Source organism: Schistocerca serialis, chromosome 11 (assembly GCF_023864345.2).
Source record: "Schistocerca serialis cubense isolate TAMUIC-IGC-003099 chromosome 11, iqSchSeri2.2, whole genome shotgun sequence".
NCBI classification, from domain to species: domain Eukaryota; kingdom Metazoa; phylum Arthropoda; class Insecta; order Orthoptera; family Acrididae; genus Schistocerca; species Schistocerca serialis.
In genome coordinates, this window is record NC_064648.1 from 158,638,086 (window position 1) to 158,657,180 (window position 19,095).

General features: G+C 44.1%; 2 protein-coding genes across 4 annotated transcripts in view; one reads left to right on the top strand and one right to left on the bottom strand.

Moving 5' to 3' along the window:
- LOC126426799 (uncharacterized) overlaps positions 1 to 19,095 on the top strand; it is a 388,288-nt gene that overhangs the window by 194,860 nt on the left and 174,333 nt on the right. The gene's annotated exons all lie outside the window — the stretch shown is intronic.
- Positions 1 to 19,095, bottom strand: part of LOC126426797 (peroxisomal carnitine O-octanoyltransferase) — a 243,936-nt gene that overhangs the window by 182,101 nt on the left and 42,740 nt on the right. For all 3 annotated transcript variants that reach the window (XM_050088798.1, XM_050088796.1, XM_050088797.1), the window contains exon 4: positions 8,591 to 8,719. In XM_050088798.1, the coding sequence (XP_049944755.1) occupies positions 8,591 to 8,719 (129 nt within the window). The remainder of the gene's footprint in view (positions 1 to 8,590; positions 8,720 to 19,095) is intronic.

A 19,095-nucleotide genomic window follows, 5' to 3' on the forward strand; every position in this document is an offset into this window, starting at 1 on the left:
AAGCCAGTGTGCTTTTGTTTGAAATGAAAGTGGCTCTGGGGAGCGGAAAAGGTGGCAAGGGCAAATTGGCACGTGTAGCACCTCGGTTCAGTTGACAGTTATAAAAGCTATAGAAAGAATAATAATAAAATTAAGAATAGAATTTTTTGAGGGGAAAATAGTGTAGAATCAGAGTTTGGTAATTGCAGATCAAAATTATAGTATATCAGCAAGTAGTTTAACGTGTAAGTAGAGCAAAGCCACGGAAGCTCCGTCATGGAGAAGGCAGTGACGTTAAACTCTTGTGGCGAAAAACCTGTAAAAAGGCCTGATCGTCATTATTGCCGCCTTTTTCCTTGATTGTTTCGTTAAAGGGCGGGGAATCCATGTCAGTCAGCGAGACAATAATCAGATTGGATTTTATCGTGTTAAGATTCACGATAAACTGGTAGAATAATACGGAGATTAAAAGTGATGTAGTGTACGATCTCTGGCTGTCGGTAGCAACGGAGTATTAAGGGGATTTTAGGACTTTAGCGCTATATTGGAACTTTACGGACATATAGACAACAGAAACTCAAATTATCTGTTGATACGAATGATTCCAGAGGTACCGGTATTCAGATATTAACGTGTGGACTTTTGAAAGTGTCGTGTGCCGTCAGTTGCGAATCTGGACGTAGAGCGGGTGCATATCGGCATTTACAGACTATTTAGATTCCTCCAGGCTAGGAACCTTTTAAACAGACCATCATCCATCACCATCTTAATCTTTGAATATAGAGTGAAAGTGAAATACAAGAGTGTTGTACTTATTTCATTTACCAAGTACTAATCAGTGAAGGTTTTACGGAACCAACGCTATTCAGCAGTAAGTCAGTACCATCTAGCAGAAAGCATAGGCATTACCGTATTTACTCGAATCTAAGCCGCACTTTTTTCCAGTTTTTGTAATCCAAAAAACCATCTGCGGCTTAGAATCGAGTGCAAAGTAAGCGGAAGTTCTGGAAAATGTTGGTAAGTGCCGCCACAACTAACTTCTGCCGTCGAATATATGTAGCGCTACACAGGCATGCTTTGCAGGCACAAAGATAAATACTGGCGCCTAACCCTCTGCGTCAGTAAATAAATTTTTAAAAAAAGGTGGAAGACGAGCTTTTTTTCTCCGACTCGAGTTTCGACCACTGCATTTTCATACATTATCCAACGAAGTAAATACAAATTCCGTATTGTGCATCTTCAAATGTAGCAGCATTTCAATGTACTACGAAAAACCGACTGGCAAGACTGTTTGGGATGTTTGTCAATATGGCCAACTCTACGTTCTGAATTTTTTCCTTGAGATGGTTCCTTATAGGAACTTTTATGAATTGTGAATTGCATGCTGTATTCTCTTCACCATAAGAATAATACGAATATAAACATATTGCCATGTATTCTTTCATGTTTGCTGCTAACTCATTTAAATCCCGTCTGCCTAATAAACTACAAAACTAGAGTGAGACAACAGCAAACGCGGAAAAATATAGATATCATCCCATGTTTATATTCGTATTACTCTTATGCCTAATAGTGATAAGTCAGAAATGAAGCACGGCAATTGACTAGATTTTTAAGTCTAAGATGAATCTAATTTCAGTGCAGAATGTAATATACTAAAGAGGCGTCTGCAAAGATTTTCAAACGGAGAAAAATTTTCGCTAAACTGTCATTCAGAACATCTGCTATCAAACGCTGTCTATTATTTGTGTAGGTAACAGCAAATAGCAGTTCCTTGCCATTGTTTCGCTAATGAGACGATTCCTCTCTCTCTCTCTCTCTCTCTCTCTCTCTCTCTCTCTCTCTCTCTCTCTCTCTCTTTTTTTTTTTTTTTTTTAGTTGCAAGCGGCAGTAGCATCCACAAAAGCAAGCCATGCCGCGAGTGGAGACAGGCCGTAAACACTCATTATCAGAATGCGACAAACAGTGCATGACACAGTACAGTAATGCATTTTCAGCTTAGTGTGACGTAAACACCTATAACAAAGAGAACGGCACTTATCAGATCAAAGAAAAATAAACAATCAATTCAAACCAGACAAAGTACGCAAAAAGGAAGGGCACTCGTATAAATATGGACGGAGCACCTGACGCATAGCAATGGCTACCTGGTAAAGCTTAACTGCTAAGCTTACGACTCGAACCAAACTACTGTAGCTGTATCGTCATTCATTCGACCTAAATTGTGTCTCATATTTCAATGGACTAACTTTATTTCGATTTGGAGGTGCGGCCTAAAACTTTTCTCTCCCCTTGAATTTCGCGTCTCAAATTTTAGGTGCGGCTTAGATTCGGGAAATTTTTTTTCTCCTCGATTTCGAGTCTCATTTTTCAGGTGCAGCTTAGATTCGAGTGCGGCTTAGATTCAAGTAAATACGGTAACTAACACGCTAACTGAAGTGAACATTTACATGTTTTACGGACTGCTTAATATGAACTTTTGTGACTCTTTGAAGTCCCCACTCCCTCCGAAAGGTGGTGCAGACTGTCTTAATCATAAAAGGGGAGAGTTTGTAGCTGGGCAAATTACTAAATAATAGCGATATTTACAAGACTCGCAGTAATAGCAAAACACAAGGCTCGCACCTCATCGGAGAGTCGTAGCTGTCACGTCGGGAAGTAAAGCCGGAAAACCTACCGACGATACGTGTCTACGAGCAGCGTCGACATGGAGTATCTAAAACGGGAACCACAAGAGGGTTGGGGATGCTTCACACGCTACCTAGAGCAAGTGCAGGAAGTAATTCACACAGTTTGTAGGCAGCAGTAATTGAGGCAACATCTTTGTGGAGCAGGTGAACCTTTGCCTGCAAATTTGCACAAAAATGCCTCGGATGAAGACTGCAAATGGCTTACGGCATTCTACATCTACATCCATACTCCGCAAGCCACCTGGCGGTGTGTGGCGGAGGGTACCCTGAGTACCTCTATCGGTTCTCCTATTCCAGTCTCGTACTGTTCGTGGAAAGAAGGATTGTCGGTATGCTTCTGTGTGGGCTCTAATCTCTCTGATTTTATCCTCGTGGTCTCTTCGCGAGATATACGTAGGAGGGAGCAATATACTGCTCAACCCTTCGGTGAAGGTGTGTTCTCGAAACTTTAACAAAAGCCCGTACCGAGCTACTGAGCGTCTCTCCTGCAGAGTCTTCCACTGGAGTTTATCTATCATCTCCGTAACGCTTTCGCGATTACTAAATGATCCTGTAACGAAGCGCGCTGCTCTCCGTCGGATCTTCTCTGTCTCTTCTATCAACCCTATCTGGTACGGATCCCACACTGCTGAGCAGTATTCAAGCAATGGGCGAACAAGCATACTGTAACCTAATTCCTTTGTTTTCGGATTGCAGTTCCTTAGGATTCTTCCAATGAATCTCAGTCTGGCATCTGCTTTACCGACGATCAACTTTGTATGATCATTCCATTTTAAATCACTCCTAATGCGTACTCCCAGATAATTTATGGAATTAACTGCTTCCAGTTGCTGACCTGCTATTTTGTAGCTAAATGATAAGGGATCTATCTTTCTATGTATTCGCAGCACATTACACTTGTCTACATTGAGATTCAATTGCCATTCCCTGCACCATGCATCAATTCGCTGCAGATCCTCCTGCATTTCAGTACAATTTTCCATTGTTACAACCTCTCGATACACCACAGCATCATCTGCAAAAAGCCTCAGTGAACTTCCGATGTCATCCACCGGGTCATTTATGTATATTGTGAATAGCAACGGTCCTATGACACTCCCCTGCGGCACACCTGAAATCACTCTTACTTCGGAAGACTTCTCTCCATTGAGAATGACATGCTGCGTTCTGTTATCTAGGAACTCCTCAATCCAATCACACAATTGGTCTGATAGTCCATATGCTCTTACTTTGTTCATTAAACGACTGTGGGGAACTGTATCGAACGCCTTGCTGAAGTCAAGAAACACGGCATCTACCTGTGAACCCTTGTCTATGGCCCTCTGAGTCTCGTGGACGAATAGCGCGAGCTGGGTTTCACACGACCGTCTTTTTCGAAACCCATGCTGATTCCTACAGAGTAGATTTCTAGTCTCCAGGAAAGTCATTATACTCGAACATAATACGCGTTCCAAAATTCTACAACTGATCGACGTTAGAGATATAGGTCTATAGTTCTGCACATCTGTTCGATGTCCCTTCTTGAAAACGGGGATGACCTGTGCCCTTTTCCAATCCTTTGGAATGCTACGCTCTTCTAGAGACCTACGGTACACCGCTGCAAGAAGGGGGACAAGTTCCTTCGCGTACTCTGTGTAAAATCGAACTGGTATCCCACCAGGTCCAGCGGCCTTTCCTCTTTTGAGCGATTTTAATTGTTTCCTGTGAGTTGTTGGGCTACTGTATGTAAAATTGAACGATGCCAAGAAGAGACATTGAGCCCATGCAGCAGGCCGTACTGTGGATAGTGTAACCACCGTAACTGTTTGCCACACCCAAACCTACACCCACCAATACGATTTTTTACTTTTGTACAGCATGAACCATTAATTTAAACTGTGCCTTAATAATCATTCTTGAAAAATATTCTTCTTGGGTGTGCAGCCAGATCGTAACATCTTCATGACACAATATTTCCGCGGTCCAACTGGCTGCCATCTTCAGGTGCGAGTGCTGGTACACAATCTCGCCAGAACTGACTTCTCAGCGCAAGCGGCATCCCCTATATAGGCCGCAGAATGCCCACAACGTGTTTGTGAGAAGGTGCCGTAACTGCCCTCTAGCGCATGTAAACATACCGCTCCACCAGTGGTGGAAACAGGCGAAATAGAGATATCGCTATCAAAAATTAAAAACTAAAAAATTTTATTCCGACGATCGAAACACAGATTGTTGTTTTTTAATGTCCAATAACACCGGTTCCAAGTCTTACTTAAAAGATAACCCTTGTCTCCATTAATAAGATTATCAGATAAACGAATCTCCATGGATTCTTTTAAAACACAGTCCCAATAGCGAGATGCGCGGGCAACCATTTGTGTCTCGCCATACAGCATTCTGTGTCCCTCGGTGAGACAGTGCTCCGCCACAGCAGATTTCTCAGATTGAAGCAACCGTGTGTGCCGCTGATGCCCAACACATCGGTGCTGAATGGTCCGGATTGTCTGACCAATATAAGCCTTCCCACAGTGGCAAGGGATCTTGTACACGCCGGGCTTCCTCAAACCCAAGTCATCCTTAACAGAGCCAAGGAGCGCTCTAATCTTGGCGCTACTTACTTTTGATATGATATCTTTTCAGAATTCTTCCTATCTTCGAGGAAATGCTCCCAGCAAAAGGCAGAAAAGCCACCGATTTGCAGGTATCTTGTGGTGGTTCAGGCGAAGGTCCAAACTGAAAAGCACGACAGATCTGTTCATCTGTATAGACATTCCGCTTGAACGCAACCTTAAGATGGGTTTGAGGAAGCCTGGTGTCTACAAGATCCCTTGCCACTGTGGGAAGGCTTATATTGGTCAGACAATCCAGACCATTCAGGACCGATGTTTTCAGCACCAGCGGCACACACGGCTGCTTCAACCTGAGAAAACTGCTGTGGCGGAGCATTGTCTCACCGAGGGACACAGAATGCTGTATGACGAGACACAAATGGTTGCCCCTGCATCTCGCTATTGGGACTGTGTTTTACAAGAATCCGTAGAGATTCGTTTATCTGATAATCTTACTAATAAAGACAAGGGTTATCTTTTAAGTAAGACTTGGAACCGGTGTTATTGGACATTAAAAAACAACAATCTGTGTTTCGATCGTCGGAATAAAATTTTTTAATTTTTATTTTTTGATAGCGATATCTCTATTTCACCTGTTTCCACCACTGGTGGCGCGGTATGTTTACTTGCGCTAGAGGGCAGTTACGGCACCTTCTCACGCACACGTTGTGGGCCTTCTGCGGCCTATATAGGGGCCGCCGCTTGCGCTGAGAAGTCAGTTCTCGCAAGATCGTGCACCAGCACTCTCACCTGAAGATGGCAGCCAGTTGGACCGCGGAAATATTGTGTCATGAAGACGTTACGATCCAGCTGCACACCCGAGAAGAATATTATCAATTATTACACCGGGAAAGCCTTCGTAGTCGCATCATTCTTCAACTTTAAAGAAATTGGCTCCCCCTGTTATTTCATCCTAATCATACATCTATATAGGGTTCCTTCCTGGTGTTTGATTAATCCGAGTATCCTAGACTTATGAAGTGCCACGTTAATATAAAGAGGCACCGTTTAAATTGTTTTTGTGGTTTCTTAACTATTGCGAAGTGTTATAGTAAAAGTTTGTTTATGTAAATTTACGTTAGCTTTTATAAAGTTCCCCCCTCCACCCTGGCCAAATTTTTTTTAGCTTCCTTGAAGTTATCTACTGGGCTTTTACGCTTTTAAAAATGTATTGTATAATGGTGTAGTCCAACACTGTTTACCTGGAGTAATATTTATTTGAAGCAGCAGCTTAAAGAGTAGCAAGAAAGTAGGCAAAATTCAAACTTCTGCTTTTCCAGTACTCCACTGTTTCATTGCCTGGATAGGCTGGTGACCATTAGTATATGTTTTAAACCACTAAATTAACTTGGAACTGAGCTGTTCTATCTTCAGTATAATATTATTCATACTGTGTTTCTATCTAATCACTGGGTAAGATCTTAGGAAAAGAACTGAATAGTCTGATTTACTTTTCCATTAGACACAACACATGGTCAAAAGGGTAACTCTATTGATTAGCTTTTTTCTATTAACAGGACTACCCTCCCATAGTGTACTTTATTTCGAAACTAAACTAAATTTTAGTAAGGCGGTTATACAAGGGTCACTCCAAAAGAAATGCACACTATTTTTTGTAAAAATACGGTTTTCATTCTGCATGTGTGAAACTTTTACAGTGTGTAGATACATCCTTCCTGCTTGTTTTCAAACTTAGTTCAACCCGTTCCTGTGAGTGGTGCCGTCAGAAGCAACGTGCTGCCATAAAATTCCTGTGCTGTGAAAACGAGACAGTGGGAAACATCCACAAGAGGTTGAAAAAAGTGTATGGCGATGCTGCTGTCGATCGCAGTACAGTTAGTCGGTGGGCAAGCAGGTTACGTGATGAAAGCGGGCACGGCAATATTGAGGATTGTCCTCGCAGCGGCAGGCCTCATACTGCACACACTCCAGACAATGTGCGGAGAGTTCATGAGTTGGTGACTGCTGACAGACGCATCACAGTGAATGAATTTTCACGCTACATTGGGATAGGGGAGGGAAGTGTTTGCAGAATACTGAAAGTGTTGGCGATAAAAAAGGTTTGTGCCAGGTGGGTTCCCAGGATGTTGACAGTGGCTCACAAAGAAACAAGAAAAATGGTATGCAGCGAACTTCTGGAACAGTAAGAGAATGGTGGAGATGAATTTCTTGGAAGAATTGTTACAGGTGATGAAACATGGCTCCATCATTTTTCACCAGAGGCGAAGAGGCAATCAATGGAGTGGCATCACGCAGACTCACACAAAAAAAAAAAAAATTCAAAACCCCACCTTCTGCTGGATAATTATGGCTACGGTGTTTTTCAATTTCAAAGGACTCTTGCTTGTGGACATCGTGCCAAGTGGAACCACCATTAATTCTGATGCATATGTGACGACACTGAAGAAACTTCGAGCTCGAATGAATCGTGTTCAACCATATCGGCAAAAGCAGGATGTTTTGCTGTTGCACGACAATGCATGGCCGCAGGTCAGTCAAAAAACCGTGGAAGCGATCACAAAACTCAGATGGACGACACTGAAACACCCGCCTTACAGTCCTGACCTGGTTCCATGTGACTATAATCTCTTTGGGAAACTGAAAGATTCTCTTCGTGGAACAAGGTTTGAAGATGATGACTCCCTTGTGCATGCTGCCAAACAGTGACCCCAAGGCCCAGAATTTTACCGTGCGGGTATACAGGCGCTGGTTCCAAGATGTCTTAAGACACATGAGGGGGATGGAAATTATGTGGAGAAATGAAAATATTGTTCCTAAAGGGTGTATCTACACACTGTAAAACTTTAAAAACGCGTAGAATAAAAGATGGATTAAAAAAAAAAAAAAAATAGTGTGCATTTCTTTTGGAGTGACTCTCATACATGGCTGTTCCTGTGACGGGACTATTCGTTCTGAAACTTCCTGGCAGATTAAAACTGTGTGCCGGACTGAGACTCGAACTCACTTTCAGGAGTGCTAGTTCTACAGGGTTCGCAGGAGAGCTTCTGTAAAGTTTGGAAGGTAGGAGACGAGGTACTGGCAGAAGTAAAGCTGTGAGGACGGGGCGCGAGTCGTGCTTGGGTAGCTCAGTTGGTAGAGCACTTGCCCGCGAAAGGCAAAGGTCCCGAGTTCGAGTCTCGGTCCGGCACACAGTTTTAATCTGCCAGGAAGTTTCATATCAGCACACACTCCGCTGCAGAGTGAAAATCTCATTCTGGACTATTTGTTCTGTTGGGGTATAGTATACGTGACAACATAGAGACAAGAATTTTCTGTTATTTAGGTAAAAACATACTAAATTACAATGGTAATGTGGTAGAGTTACGGCCTCACCTTGAGCTGGCGGCCCTCGCCCAGCTTCCAGCCGAGGTCTGCGAGCGGCATCGAGCCCGTCATGCTGCAGAAGGGCAACAGCGGCTGCCGGTTCGACAGGTACGCCCCCTCCTCCCACCACTGTTCCAGCTGCCGACACGTGCAACTCGTTATCACTCTGGGCAATGCTATTTACACACATTATACATACATGTGAATAAAACAAAGCATTACAAGCACTGCCAACTGTGGCAAGGAAAGTACGAGGGCCGTTCAGAAAGTAACCTCCGGTTGATTTAAAAAAATACACCAAGTTAAATAAAAATATTTTAATATATACATCTTACAACTACATCTTTGCACTATTTTTCTACATAGTGTCCATAGCGAATGAGGCACTTATCGTATCTCTTCACAAGCTTTGAAATTCCTTCTGCATAAAAATCACTCGCTTGTGCCTGGAGCCAGCCTGTGACCGCATCTTTGAGCTCTTCGTCGTCATCAAACCGCTGTGACCCGAGCCATTTCTTCAAATGCATGAAGAGGTGATAATCACTTGGCGCCAGGTCTGGGCTGTAAGGTGGATGGTTGATAACGTCCCACTTGAAGGACTCAAGAAGGGCCGTTGTTCTGCGAGCAGAGTGAGGACGGGCGTTATCGTGCAAAAAAACGATACCGGAAGTCAGCATACCACGGCGTTTGTTCTGTATAGCCCGTCGTAACTTTTTTATTGTTTCACAGTACACGTCTTGATTAATGGTCGTACCACATTCCATGAATTCAACCAACAACACCCCTTTGGCATCCCAAAACACCGTTGCCATCAGTTTTCTGGCAGAAAAATCTTGCGAGGCTTTTCTTGGTTTGGTAGGCGAATTTGAATGTGCCCACATCTTTGATTGTTCTTTTGACTCAGGGTTCACGTACTTAATCCAGGTTTCGTCACCGGTCACGATTCTGTTTAACAATGGTTCTCCTTCGTCCTCATAACGTGACAGAAAGTCTAATGCAGACGCCATTCTTTGAGTTTTGTGGTGGTCGGTAAGAATTTTGGGCACCCATCGTGCACAGAACTTACGGTAATCCAATCTTGCTGTCACTATCTCGTACAAGAGAGTCTTAGAAATCTGTGGAAAACCAGTAGACAACTCCGACATTGAGAAACGTCGATTTTCACGAACTTTTGCATCAACTGTCTGAACGAGTTCGTCAGTCACCAATGATGGTCTACCACTCCTCTCTTCATCATGAACGTTTTCTCATCCACTTTTAAATAAACGTACCCACTCACGGAAAACTCCTTCACTCATAACTCTTGGTCCGTACACGGCACAAATCTCACGATGAATAGCTGCTGCAGAATATCCTTTGGCTGTAAAAAACCTTATGACAGCACGCACTTCACATTTGGTGGGGTTTTCTATTGCAGCACACATTTCAAACTGCCACAAAAACTAAACTAGCGCAGGTACGACGTTCACTCGACCACGGCTTGATGCCGACTGACCTGTTGAGTGCGTGAACGCACAGATGGCGTCGCTACTCCCCCCACAACCCGCACTGTGACCAATCGGAGGTTACTTTCTGAACCGCCCTTGTATATAAGTGGACCAGAGGTGCACTGGGAATCATTCTAACACCATTGGCCGCAAATGATGAAATCCACCAACATAAGTGAATTTGAAAAGTATTAACTGTATGAAACTGTGTGTCCCAGAGATATAAAGTCTCAGATTTACTTTACAATAATGAATATAATCCACAGCAAATAATTAAAATTTGTACCAAGGCTGAGATTCAAACCCAGGTCCTCTGCTCACTAGGTGGATGTGCTAACCACTGCACCACCCTAGAACTGCGGCTAACACAGCTGCACGGTTTATGCTAGCATGGGTCCCCCCATAATACAAAATCCAGTTTGTGCTCTTCAGCCTGTATTCATTATTGTAAGACGAAGCTGCTCACCTACATGGGGAGAAGTGGTCATCATGACATAATACGAGAAATCAGAGGTCAAACAGAAAGATTTAACTGCTCATTTCTCCTGTGTGCTGTTCGAGAGTGGAGCAGTAGAGAAATAGCTTTACGGTAGTTTGATGAACACTCTGCCGGGCACTTAATCGTGAACTGCAGAGTAACCGCGTAGGTGAAGATGTCATATGTCTCTGCAATATACACTATGTGATCAAAAGTATCTGGACACCCCCAAAAACATGTGCTTTTCGTATTAGGGGCATTGTGCTGCCACCTATTGGCAGGTATTCCATATCAGCGACCTCAGTAGTCATTAGATGTCGGGAGGGAGCAGAATAGGATGCTCCACGGAACTCACGAACTTGGTCAGGTCAGGTGATTGGGTGTCACTTGTGTCATACATCTCTACACGAGATTTCCACACTCCTAAACATCCCTAGGTCCACTGTTTCTGATGTGATAGTGAAGTGGAAAAGTGACGGGACACACAAGGCACAAAAGCATACAGGCCGACCTCCTCTGCTGACTGACAGTGACCGCCAACAGCTGAAGAGGGTCGTAATGTGTAATAGGCACACATCTATCCAGACCACCACACAGGAATTCCAAACTGCACCAGGGTCCACTGCAAGTACTAGTTAGGTGGGAGGTGAGAAAACTTGGATTTTATGGTCGAGCAGCTGCTCATAAGACACACATCATGCCAGTAAATGCCAAACGACGCCTTGGTTGGTGCAAGGAGTGTAAGCATTGGACGACTGAACAGAGGAAAAATGTTGTGTGGACTGATAAATCAGGGTACAAAATGTGGCGATCCGATGGGAGGGTGTGGGTATGGCGAATGCCCGGTGAACATCATCTGCCAGGGTGTGTAGTGCCAACACTAAAATTCAGAGGCAATGCTGTTATGGTGTGATTGTGTTTTTGACAGAGGGTGCTTGCAACCCTTGTTGTTTTGTGTGGCGCTATCACTGCACAGGCGTACAATGATGTTTTAAGCACCTTCTTCCTTCCCACTGTTGAGGAGCAATTTGGGTACGGCAACTACATCTTTCAACACGATCGAGCACCTGTTCATAATGCACGGCCTGTGGCGGAGTGGTTACACGACAATAACATCCCTGTAATGGACTGGCCTGCACAGAGTCCTGACCAGAATCCTACAGACACCTTTGGGATGTTTTGGAATGCCGACTTCGTGCCAGGCCTCACCTACTGACATCGATACCTCTCCTCAGTGCAGCACTCTGTGATGAACGGGCTGCCATTCCCCAAGAAACCTTCCAGCACCTGACTGAACGTATGTCTGCGAGAGCGGAAGCTATCATCGAGGATAAGGCTGGGCCAACACCGTACCGAATTCCAGCATTACAGATGGAGGGCGCCACAAACTTGTAAGTCATTTCCAGCCAGGTCTCCAGATACTTTTGATCACATAGTGTATAAATTCATATGATTAATGTAGGACCTACAACTGAGGTACAGGGAGGATTAATCCCATTTTGTTCAATGCTAAGGTACTACTTCAGTGGTTGAGAGCCTTTGCAACACTGATACAAGTTAAGAAGGGGAACATCAAGATGGGCTGAGATGTGAATAGGAGTTTGCATTAAGGAGGGAGATATAGTAGGGTAGTGCGTGCAGCTGTATTAGTCACATTGCCAGGGTGTGCCTAGTTAGCAGCAGACCCGGGTTCAAATCCCAGCCTCAGTACAAATTTTATTTATTTGCTTCAGCATGCATTCCTTATCATGATGTGCAATATGGGTATATTATTACCCAGTACATAGAAGAAGTGTTGAGTCACAGAGAGGCACAGTGAAAAAGACTGCTAAAATATTCAAGGTTTCAGATCAATTCCTTCTTCCAAAACAGAAAAGGCTGACACAAATTTACATAAGCACAACACACACATAGCCACTATCCCCCAACTGCAACTGTGTCTGATGTGAACTGCAATGTGCTATGGTGGGTAGTGGGGATAAGGAGGAAGTATGGGGTCGGGACTAAGAGGGATAAGAGGGAGGGGGGGGGGGGGGGGCTGAGGTGCTGTGCTGCCTGTGGGAGCATGCAGGGACATTGTGAGGACAGGTTAGGCTGCTAGATGCAGAGTTAGGAAGTGGTTGATAGGGGGTGGGGGTGGAAAGGGGAGGGGAAAAGAGGGAGGGGGGGAATCAGAAAAGGGCAAAAGACTAGTCGTATGCCTACCATCTCCCTGCACACCCCCTACGCAGCACTACACCTACCCCTACCCTACTACCCCTTCCACTACTCTCCCCATGCCACCGCTTCACCCCCACCGCTCACTGTATCAGATTGCTGCTCAGGTCAGATGTAGTCACAATCGGACCCCTGCACCCAGACAGTGTCCAGGTGCGTGATTTGTGTTTCCTATTTCAGAAGGAGGAAGACGTTGTACAAAGACAATATTTTAGCAGTCTTGTTCACTATGCCTGTCTGTACATCAATGTCTCCTCTGTATGGCATATAGCAATGTACCCTTTCCATATTATTGTTATTCTACCCTACACTTTCCACTGCCTAATTCTGACAAAGAGCAGGTTTGTGTAGTTCCAACATAAGGTTTGTGAAGTTCCAACATACTGATGGAGGATAGGGTCAGCAACTCTAGTACACTACTGGCCATTAAAATTGCTACACCAAGAAGAAATGCAGATGATAAATGGGTATTCATATTATACTAGAACTGACATGTGATTACATTTTCACGCAATTGGGTTGCATAGATCCTGAGAAATCAGTACCCAGAACAACCACCTTTGGCCGTAATAATGGTCATGTCTGGACATTGAGTCAAACAGAGCTCGAATGGCGTGTACACGTACAGCTGCCCATGCAGCTTCAACACAATACCACAGTTCATCATGAGTAGTGACTGGTGTATTGTGACGAGCCAGTTGCTCGGCCACATTGACCAGACGTTTTCAATTGGTGAGAGATCTGGAGAATGTGCTGGCCAGGGCAGCAGTCGAACATTTTCTGTATCCAGAAAGGCTAGTACAGGACCTGCAACATGCACTCGTGCATTATCCTGCTGAAATGTAGGGTTTCCCAGGGATCGAATGAAGGGAAGAACCACGGGTCGTAACACATCTGAAATGTAAAGTCCACTGTTCAAAATGCCGTCAATGCGAACAAAAGGTGACTGAGACGTGTAATCAATGGCACCCCACACCATCACGCCAGGTGATACTCCAGTATGGCAATGACGAATACACGCTTCCAATGTGCGTTCACTGCGATGTCGCCAAACAAGGATGCGTCCATCATGATGCTGTAAACAGAACTTGGATTCATCTGAAAAAATTACGTTTTGCCATTCGTGCACCCAGGTTCGTCGTCGAGTACATCATCGCAGGTGCTCCTGTCTGTGATACAGCGTCGAGGTTAACCGCAGCCACGGTCTCCAAGCTGATAGCCCATGCTGCTGCAAATGCCGTCGAACTGTTCGTGCAGATGGTTGTTGTCTTGCAAACGTCCCTATCTGTTGACTCAGGGATCAAGACGTGGCTGCACAATCCGTTACAGCCGTGCGGATAAGATGCCTGTCATCTCGACTGCTAGTGATATGAGGCCTTTGGAATCCAGCACTTCGTTCCATATTACCCTCCTGAACCCACCGATTCCATATTCTGCTAACAGTCATTGGATCTCGACCAACATGAGCAGCAATGTCGCGATACGATAAACCGCAATCGCGATAGGCTACAATCCGACCTTTATCAAAGTCGGAAACGTGGTGGTACGCATTTCTCCTCCTTACACGAGGCATCACAACAACGTTTCACCAGGCAACGCCGGTCAACCGCTGTTTGTGTATGAGAAATCGGTTGGAAACTTTCCTCATTTCAGTACGTTGTAGATGTCACCACCGGCGCCAACCTTGTGTGAATGCTCTGAAAAGCTAATCATTTGCATATCACAGCATCTTCTTCCTGTCGGTTAAATTTCGCGCCTGTAGCACGTCATCTTGGTGTTGCAATTTTAATGGCCAGTAGCGTATTATTATTTTTTTTATTTTCTTTCAATATCTGTCATATATGAAGATGGTATCTGTTCTTTCGGACGTGTCCGAAATGTTCATATGGTCAAGGCTAATCGGCCACTGACCCCCTCCTTCTGTGCGGATGCACACGCATTGCCGAACTCTTACGGGACTTGGTAAGATTGCCTGCCGTGAGTAATGAGTGTAATGGGCAGGAGCACTATGAATGTAGTGTGTGGACATTAAGTTGGGAATGTGGCTCTCGTGGGGAGCGTGCAAGGGATAATTCCCTGCAGTCGCAATATCCTCTTTGCCCTCGGTGGCTCAGATGGATAGAGCATCTGCCATGTAAGCAGGAGATCCCAGGTTCGAGTCCCGGTCGGGACACACTTTTTCAATTGCCCCGTTGATGTATATCGACGCCTGTTGACAGTTTAGGGTCTCAATTTAATTATCATTTCAATATCTGTCATAGTTGTGTAATAGTCATTTCTTGTGGTGACTAGTTTTGGATCATCAGGCCCATTTCCAAACCGCAGCCTACAAAAGATTTTGAGGGGTCAACACAGGTAAAAAGTACAAGTTACTTCCATAATTCAAATCTAAGTCACGTAAAGCAGTACAAAAATTAGCCATCTGTGCAATACATGTTTTTCATACCTTTAATTATGCAGTCCCACCAATGTGTATGTAACCAAATATTCATTATTCCTCACTAACAATCATTACATAAATAAAAAATGACAAACCTCACATGCGTCTACAGGGCTATTTCTTTCCAATCAAATACAGCAAACTGAAACATTCCACTACCCTAGTTGCCTCAAACTTTGTAACTGGAACATTACTCGCACTTCAACTGTCACAATTCACGGATTACAATAAAATCGAAGCAGTGCACAATATGGTGTGCCCAAAACTATCATCTGACCATCATAACCGACTCAACCAGTTGCAATTTTTACTTCTTATTTTTTGATACATCTGATTACCACAACATCTTTGAATCATACTGTGTGCTATGGTCAGCTCACATAGCAAATTTTAAAATCTCAAACATTTTCAATTCCATCGTGTGCTATATTCAGCTCACATCATAAAACATTACAACCTCCAAACCCACTCATCATCGGAATAGGGAAATTCCTCACTTTTACCATGTTGTCTACTAGAAGGGTAATGGAAGTGATCCACAAAACTACCATCCCACATCCTAGACTTCGATTTGCCGCAGAATCTTAGAACATTTCCGAGTTCAAACAATGACGAGTTATCTTGAATAGAATGACTTCCTCAATGCCAAACAGCACGGACTCTCAAAACATCAGTCATGTAAAACCAAACTCACAATGTTCTAATATGACATAATGAAAGCTTTGGATCTAGGCAGATGCAGTATTTCTTGATTTCCGAAAAGCATTTGACTCAGTGCCACACCTATGCTTATTGCCAAAAGTACGATCATATGAGGTATGAAGTGAAAGTTGTGATTGGATTGAGGACTTTTTGGGAGGGAGCATACAGCATGTTATCTGGGATGGAAAGTCATTGTCAGATATACTTCAGGTGTGCCCCAGGGAAATATGTTGGAACCCTTGCTGTTCATATTGCATATCAATAACCTTGCAGACACTATTATCTACATCTACATCTACATCTACATTTATACTCCGCAAGCCACCCAACGGTGTGTGGCGGAGGGCACTTTACGTGCCACTGTCATTACCTCCCTTTCCTGTTCCAGTCGCGTATGGTTCGCGGGAAGAACGACTGTCTGAAAGCCTCCGTGTGCGCTCTAATCTCTCTAATTTTACATTCGTGATCTCCTCGGGAGGTATAAGTAGGGGGAAGCAATATATTCGATACCTCATCCAGAAACGCACCCTCTCGAAACCTGGCAAGCAAGCTACACCGCGATGCAGAGCGCCTCTCTTGCAGAGTCTGCCACTTGAGTTTATTAAACATCTCCGTAACGCTATCACGGTTACCAAATAACCCTGTGACGAAACGCGCCGCTCTTCTTTGGATCTTCTCTATCTCCTCCGTCAGACCGATCTGGTACGGATCCCACACTGATGAGCAATACTCAAGTATAGGTCGAACGAGTGTTTTGTAAGCCACCTCCTTTGTTGATGGACTACATTTTCTAAGCACTCTCCCAATGAATCTCAACCTGGTACCCGCCTTACCAACAATTAATTTTATGTGATCATTCCACTTCAAATCGTTCTGCACGCATACTCCCAGATATTTTACAGAAGTAACTGCTACCAGTGTTTGTTCCGCTATCATATAATCATACAATAAAGGATCCTTCTTTCTATGTATTCGCAATACATTACATTTGTCTATGTTAAGGGTCAGTTGCCACTCCCTGCACCAAGTGCCTATCCGCTGCAGATCTTCCTGCATTTCGGTACAATATTCTAATGCTGCAACTTCTCTGTATACTACAGCATCATCCGCGAAAAGCCGCATGGAACTTCCGACACTATCTACTAGGTCGTTTATATATATTGTGAAAAGCAATGGTCCCATAACACTCCCCTGTGGCACGCCAGAGGTTACTTTAACATCTGTAGACGTCTCTCCATTGATAACAACATGCTGTGTTCTGTTTGCTAAAAACTCAGTAACCTTAGACTTTTTTGCAGATGATGCAGTTACCTATGATAAAGTACTGTCTGAAAGAAGCTGCATAAATATTCAGTCACATCATGGTAAGATTTCAAAGTGGAGCGAAGTTTGATAACTTGCTTGAAATGTTCATAAATGTAAAGTTGTGCACTTCACAAAATGAAACAGATGTAGTATCTTCTGGCTGTAATATCAATGATTCACTCTTGGAACCAGCTAACTCATACAAATACCTGGGTGTAAAACTTTGCAGAGATATGAAATGGACTGATCACAAAGGCTCAGTTGTGGTTAAAGAGCATGGTAGACATTGGTTTACTGGTAGAACACTGGAGAAGAGCAATCAGTCTACAAAAGAGACTAACAAATCTCTTGTACGACCCATCCTAGAAGACTGCTCCAGTGTGTGGGACCCGTACCACATAGCACTAACAGGGGATATTGCACGTATACAGAGAAAGGCAGCACAAATGGTCACAGGCTTGTTTCATCTGTGGCACAGTATCACAGAGATACTGAAGAAAATGGAACTGGATGACTCTTGAAGATTGATGTAAACTATCCCAGGAAAGTCTACAATCAAAGTTTCTATACTCATACTCATAAATTAAGGATAATGCTGATACATGGTGAAACAACAATCTGGTGGGTGGTTTACGGGTTTAAATCACCACAGGGTATGACCATGTGGTGCATCTGATTTGCGGACGTTGTTCAGTGGCCCTGGCATCAGTCCACATATGCAGAGGTGTGTTGGTGCATGTCAGAGTACGGTACAGCGAGTAAGTGTGCAGACGTTTTCAGACGTGTTAATGGTGACTGTGTGTTGAAAGTGGCTCAAAGAACACATATTGATGATGTAACGAGTGGTAGAATACTAGGGCGACTGGAGGCTGGTCAAACACAGCAGATCATAGCACGGGCCCTCCGTGTGCCACAAAGTGTGATCTCAAGATTATGGCAACAATTGGAGCAGACAGGAAACGTGTCCAGGCGCTACAGTACGGGACATCCACAGTGTACAACACCACAAGAACACCAATATCTCACCATGGTGCCCGCAGACGGCCATCGAGTACTGCAGGTAGCCTCTCTCGGGACCTTACCGCAGCCACTGGGACAGTTGTCTCCAGACACACAGTCGACAGACAAATGAACAGACATGGTTTACTCACCCTGAGACCTGTAAGGTGCATTCCAATGACCCCTGGTCATAGGAGAGCCCGTAAAGCCTGGTGTCAAGAACACAGGATGTCGGTTTTAAGGGAGAGGGTAAGGAGTTATTCCAATCCCGGGAACGGAAAGACTTACCTCAGGAGGAAAAAGGGACAGGTATACACACACACACACACACACACACACACACACACACACACACACACACACACCCATCCGCATGTGTCTGTATATGTGCGGATGGATACCATATTTACTCGAATCTAAGCCGCACATCAAAAACGAGACTCGAAAACAAGGAAAAAAAAATTTCCCGAATCTAAGCTGCACCTGAAATTTGAGACTCAAAATTCAAGGGGAGAGAAAAATTTTAGGGAGCACCTCCAAATCGAAACAAAGTTGGTCCATTGTAATATGAGACACAATTTAGGTCGAATGAATGACGACACAGCTACAGCAGTTTGGTTCGAGTCGTAAGCTTAGCAGTTAAGCTTTACCAGGTAGCCATTGCCATGCGTCAGGTGCTCCGTCCGTGTTTATACGGGTACCCTTCCTTTTTCACTGGCTGGTTTGAATCGATTGCTTATTTTTCTTTGATCTGGTAAGTGCCGTTCTCTTTGTTATAGGTGTTTACGTCACTCTAAGCCGAAAATGCATTACTGTACTGTGTCATGCATTGTTTGTTGCATTCTGATAATGAGTGTTTGCGGCCTGTCGCCGCTCGCGGCATGGC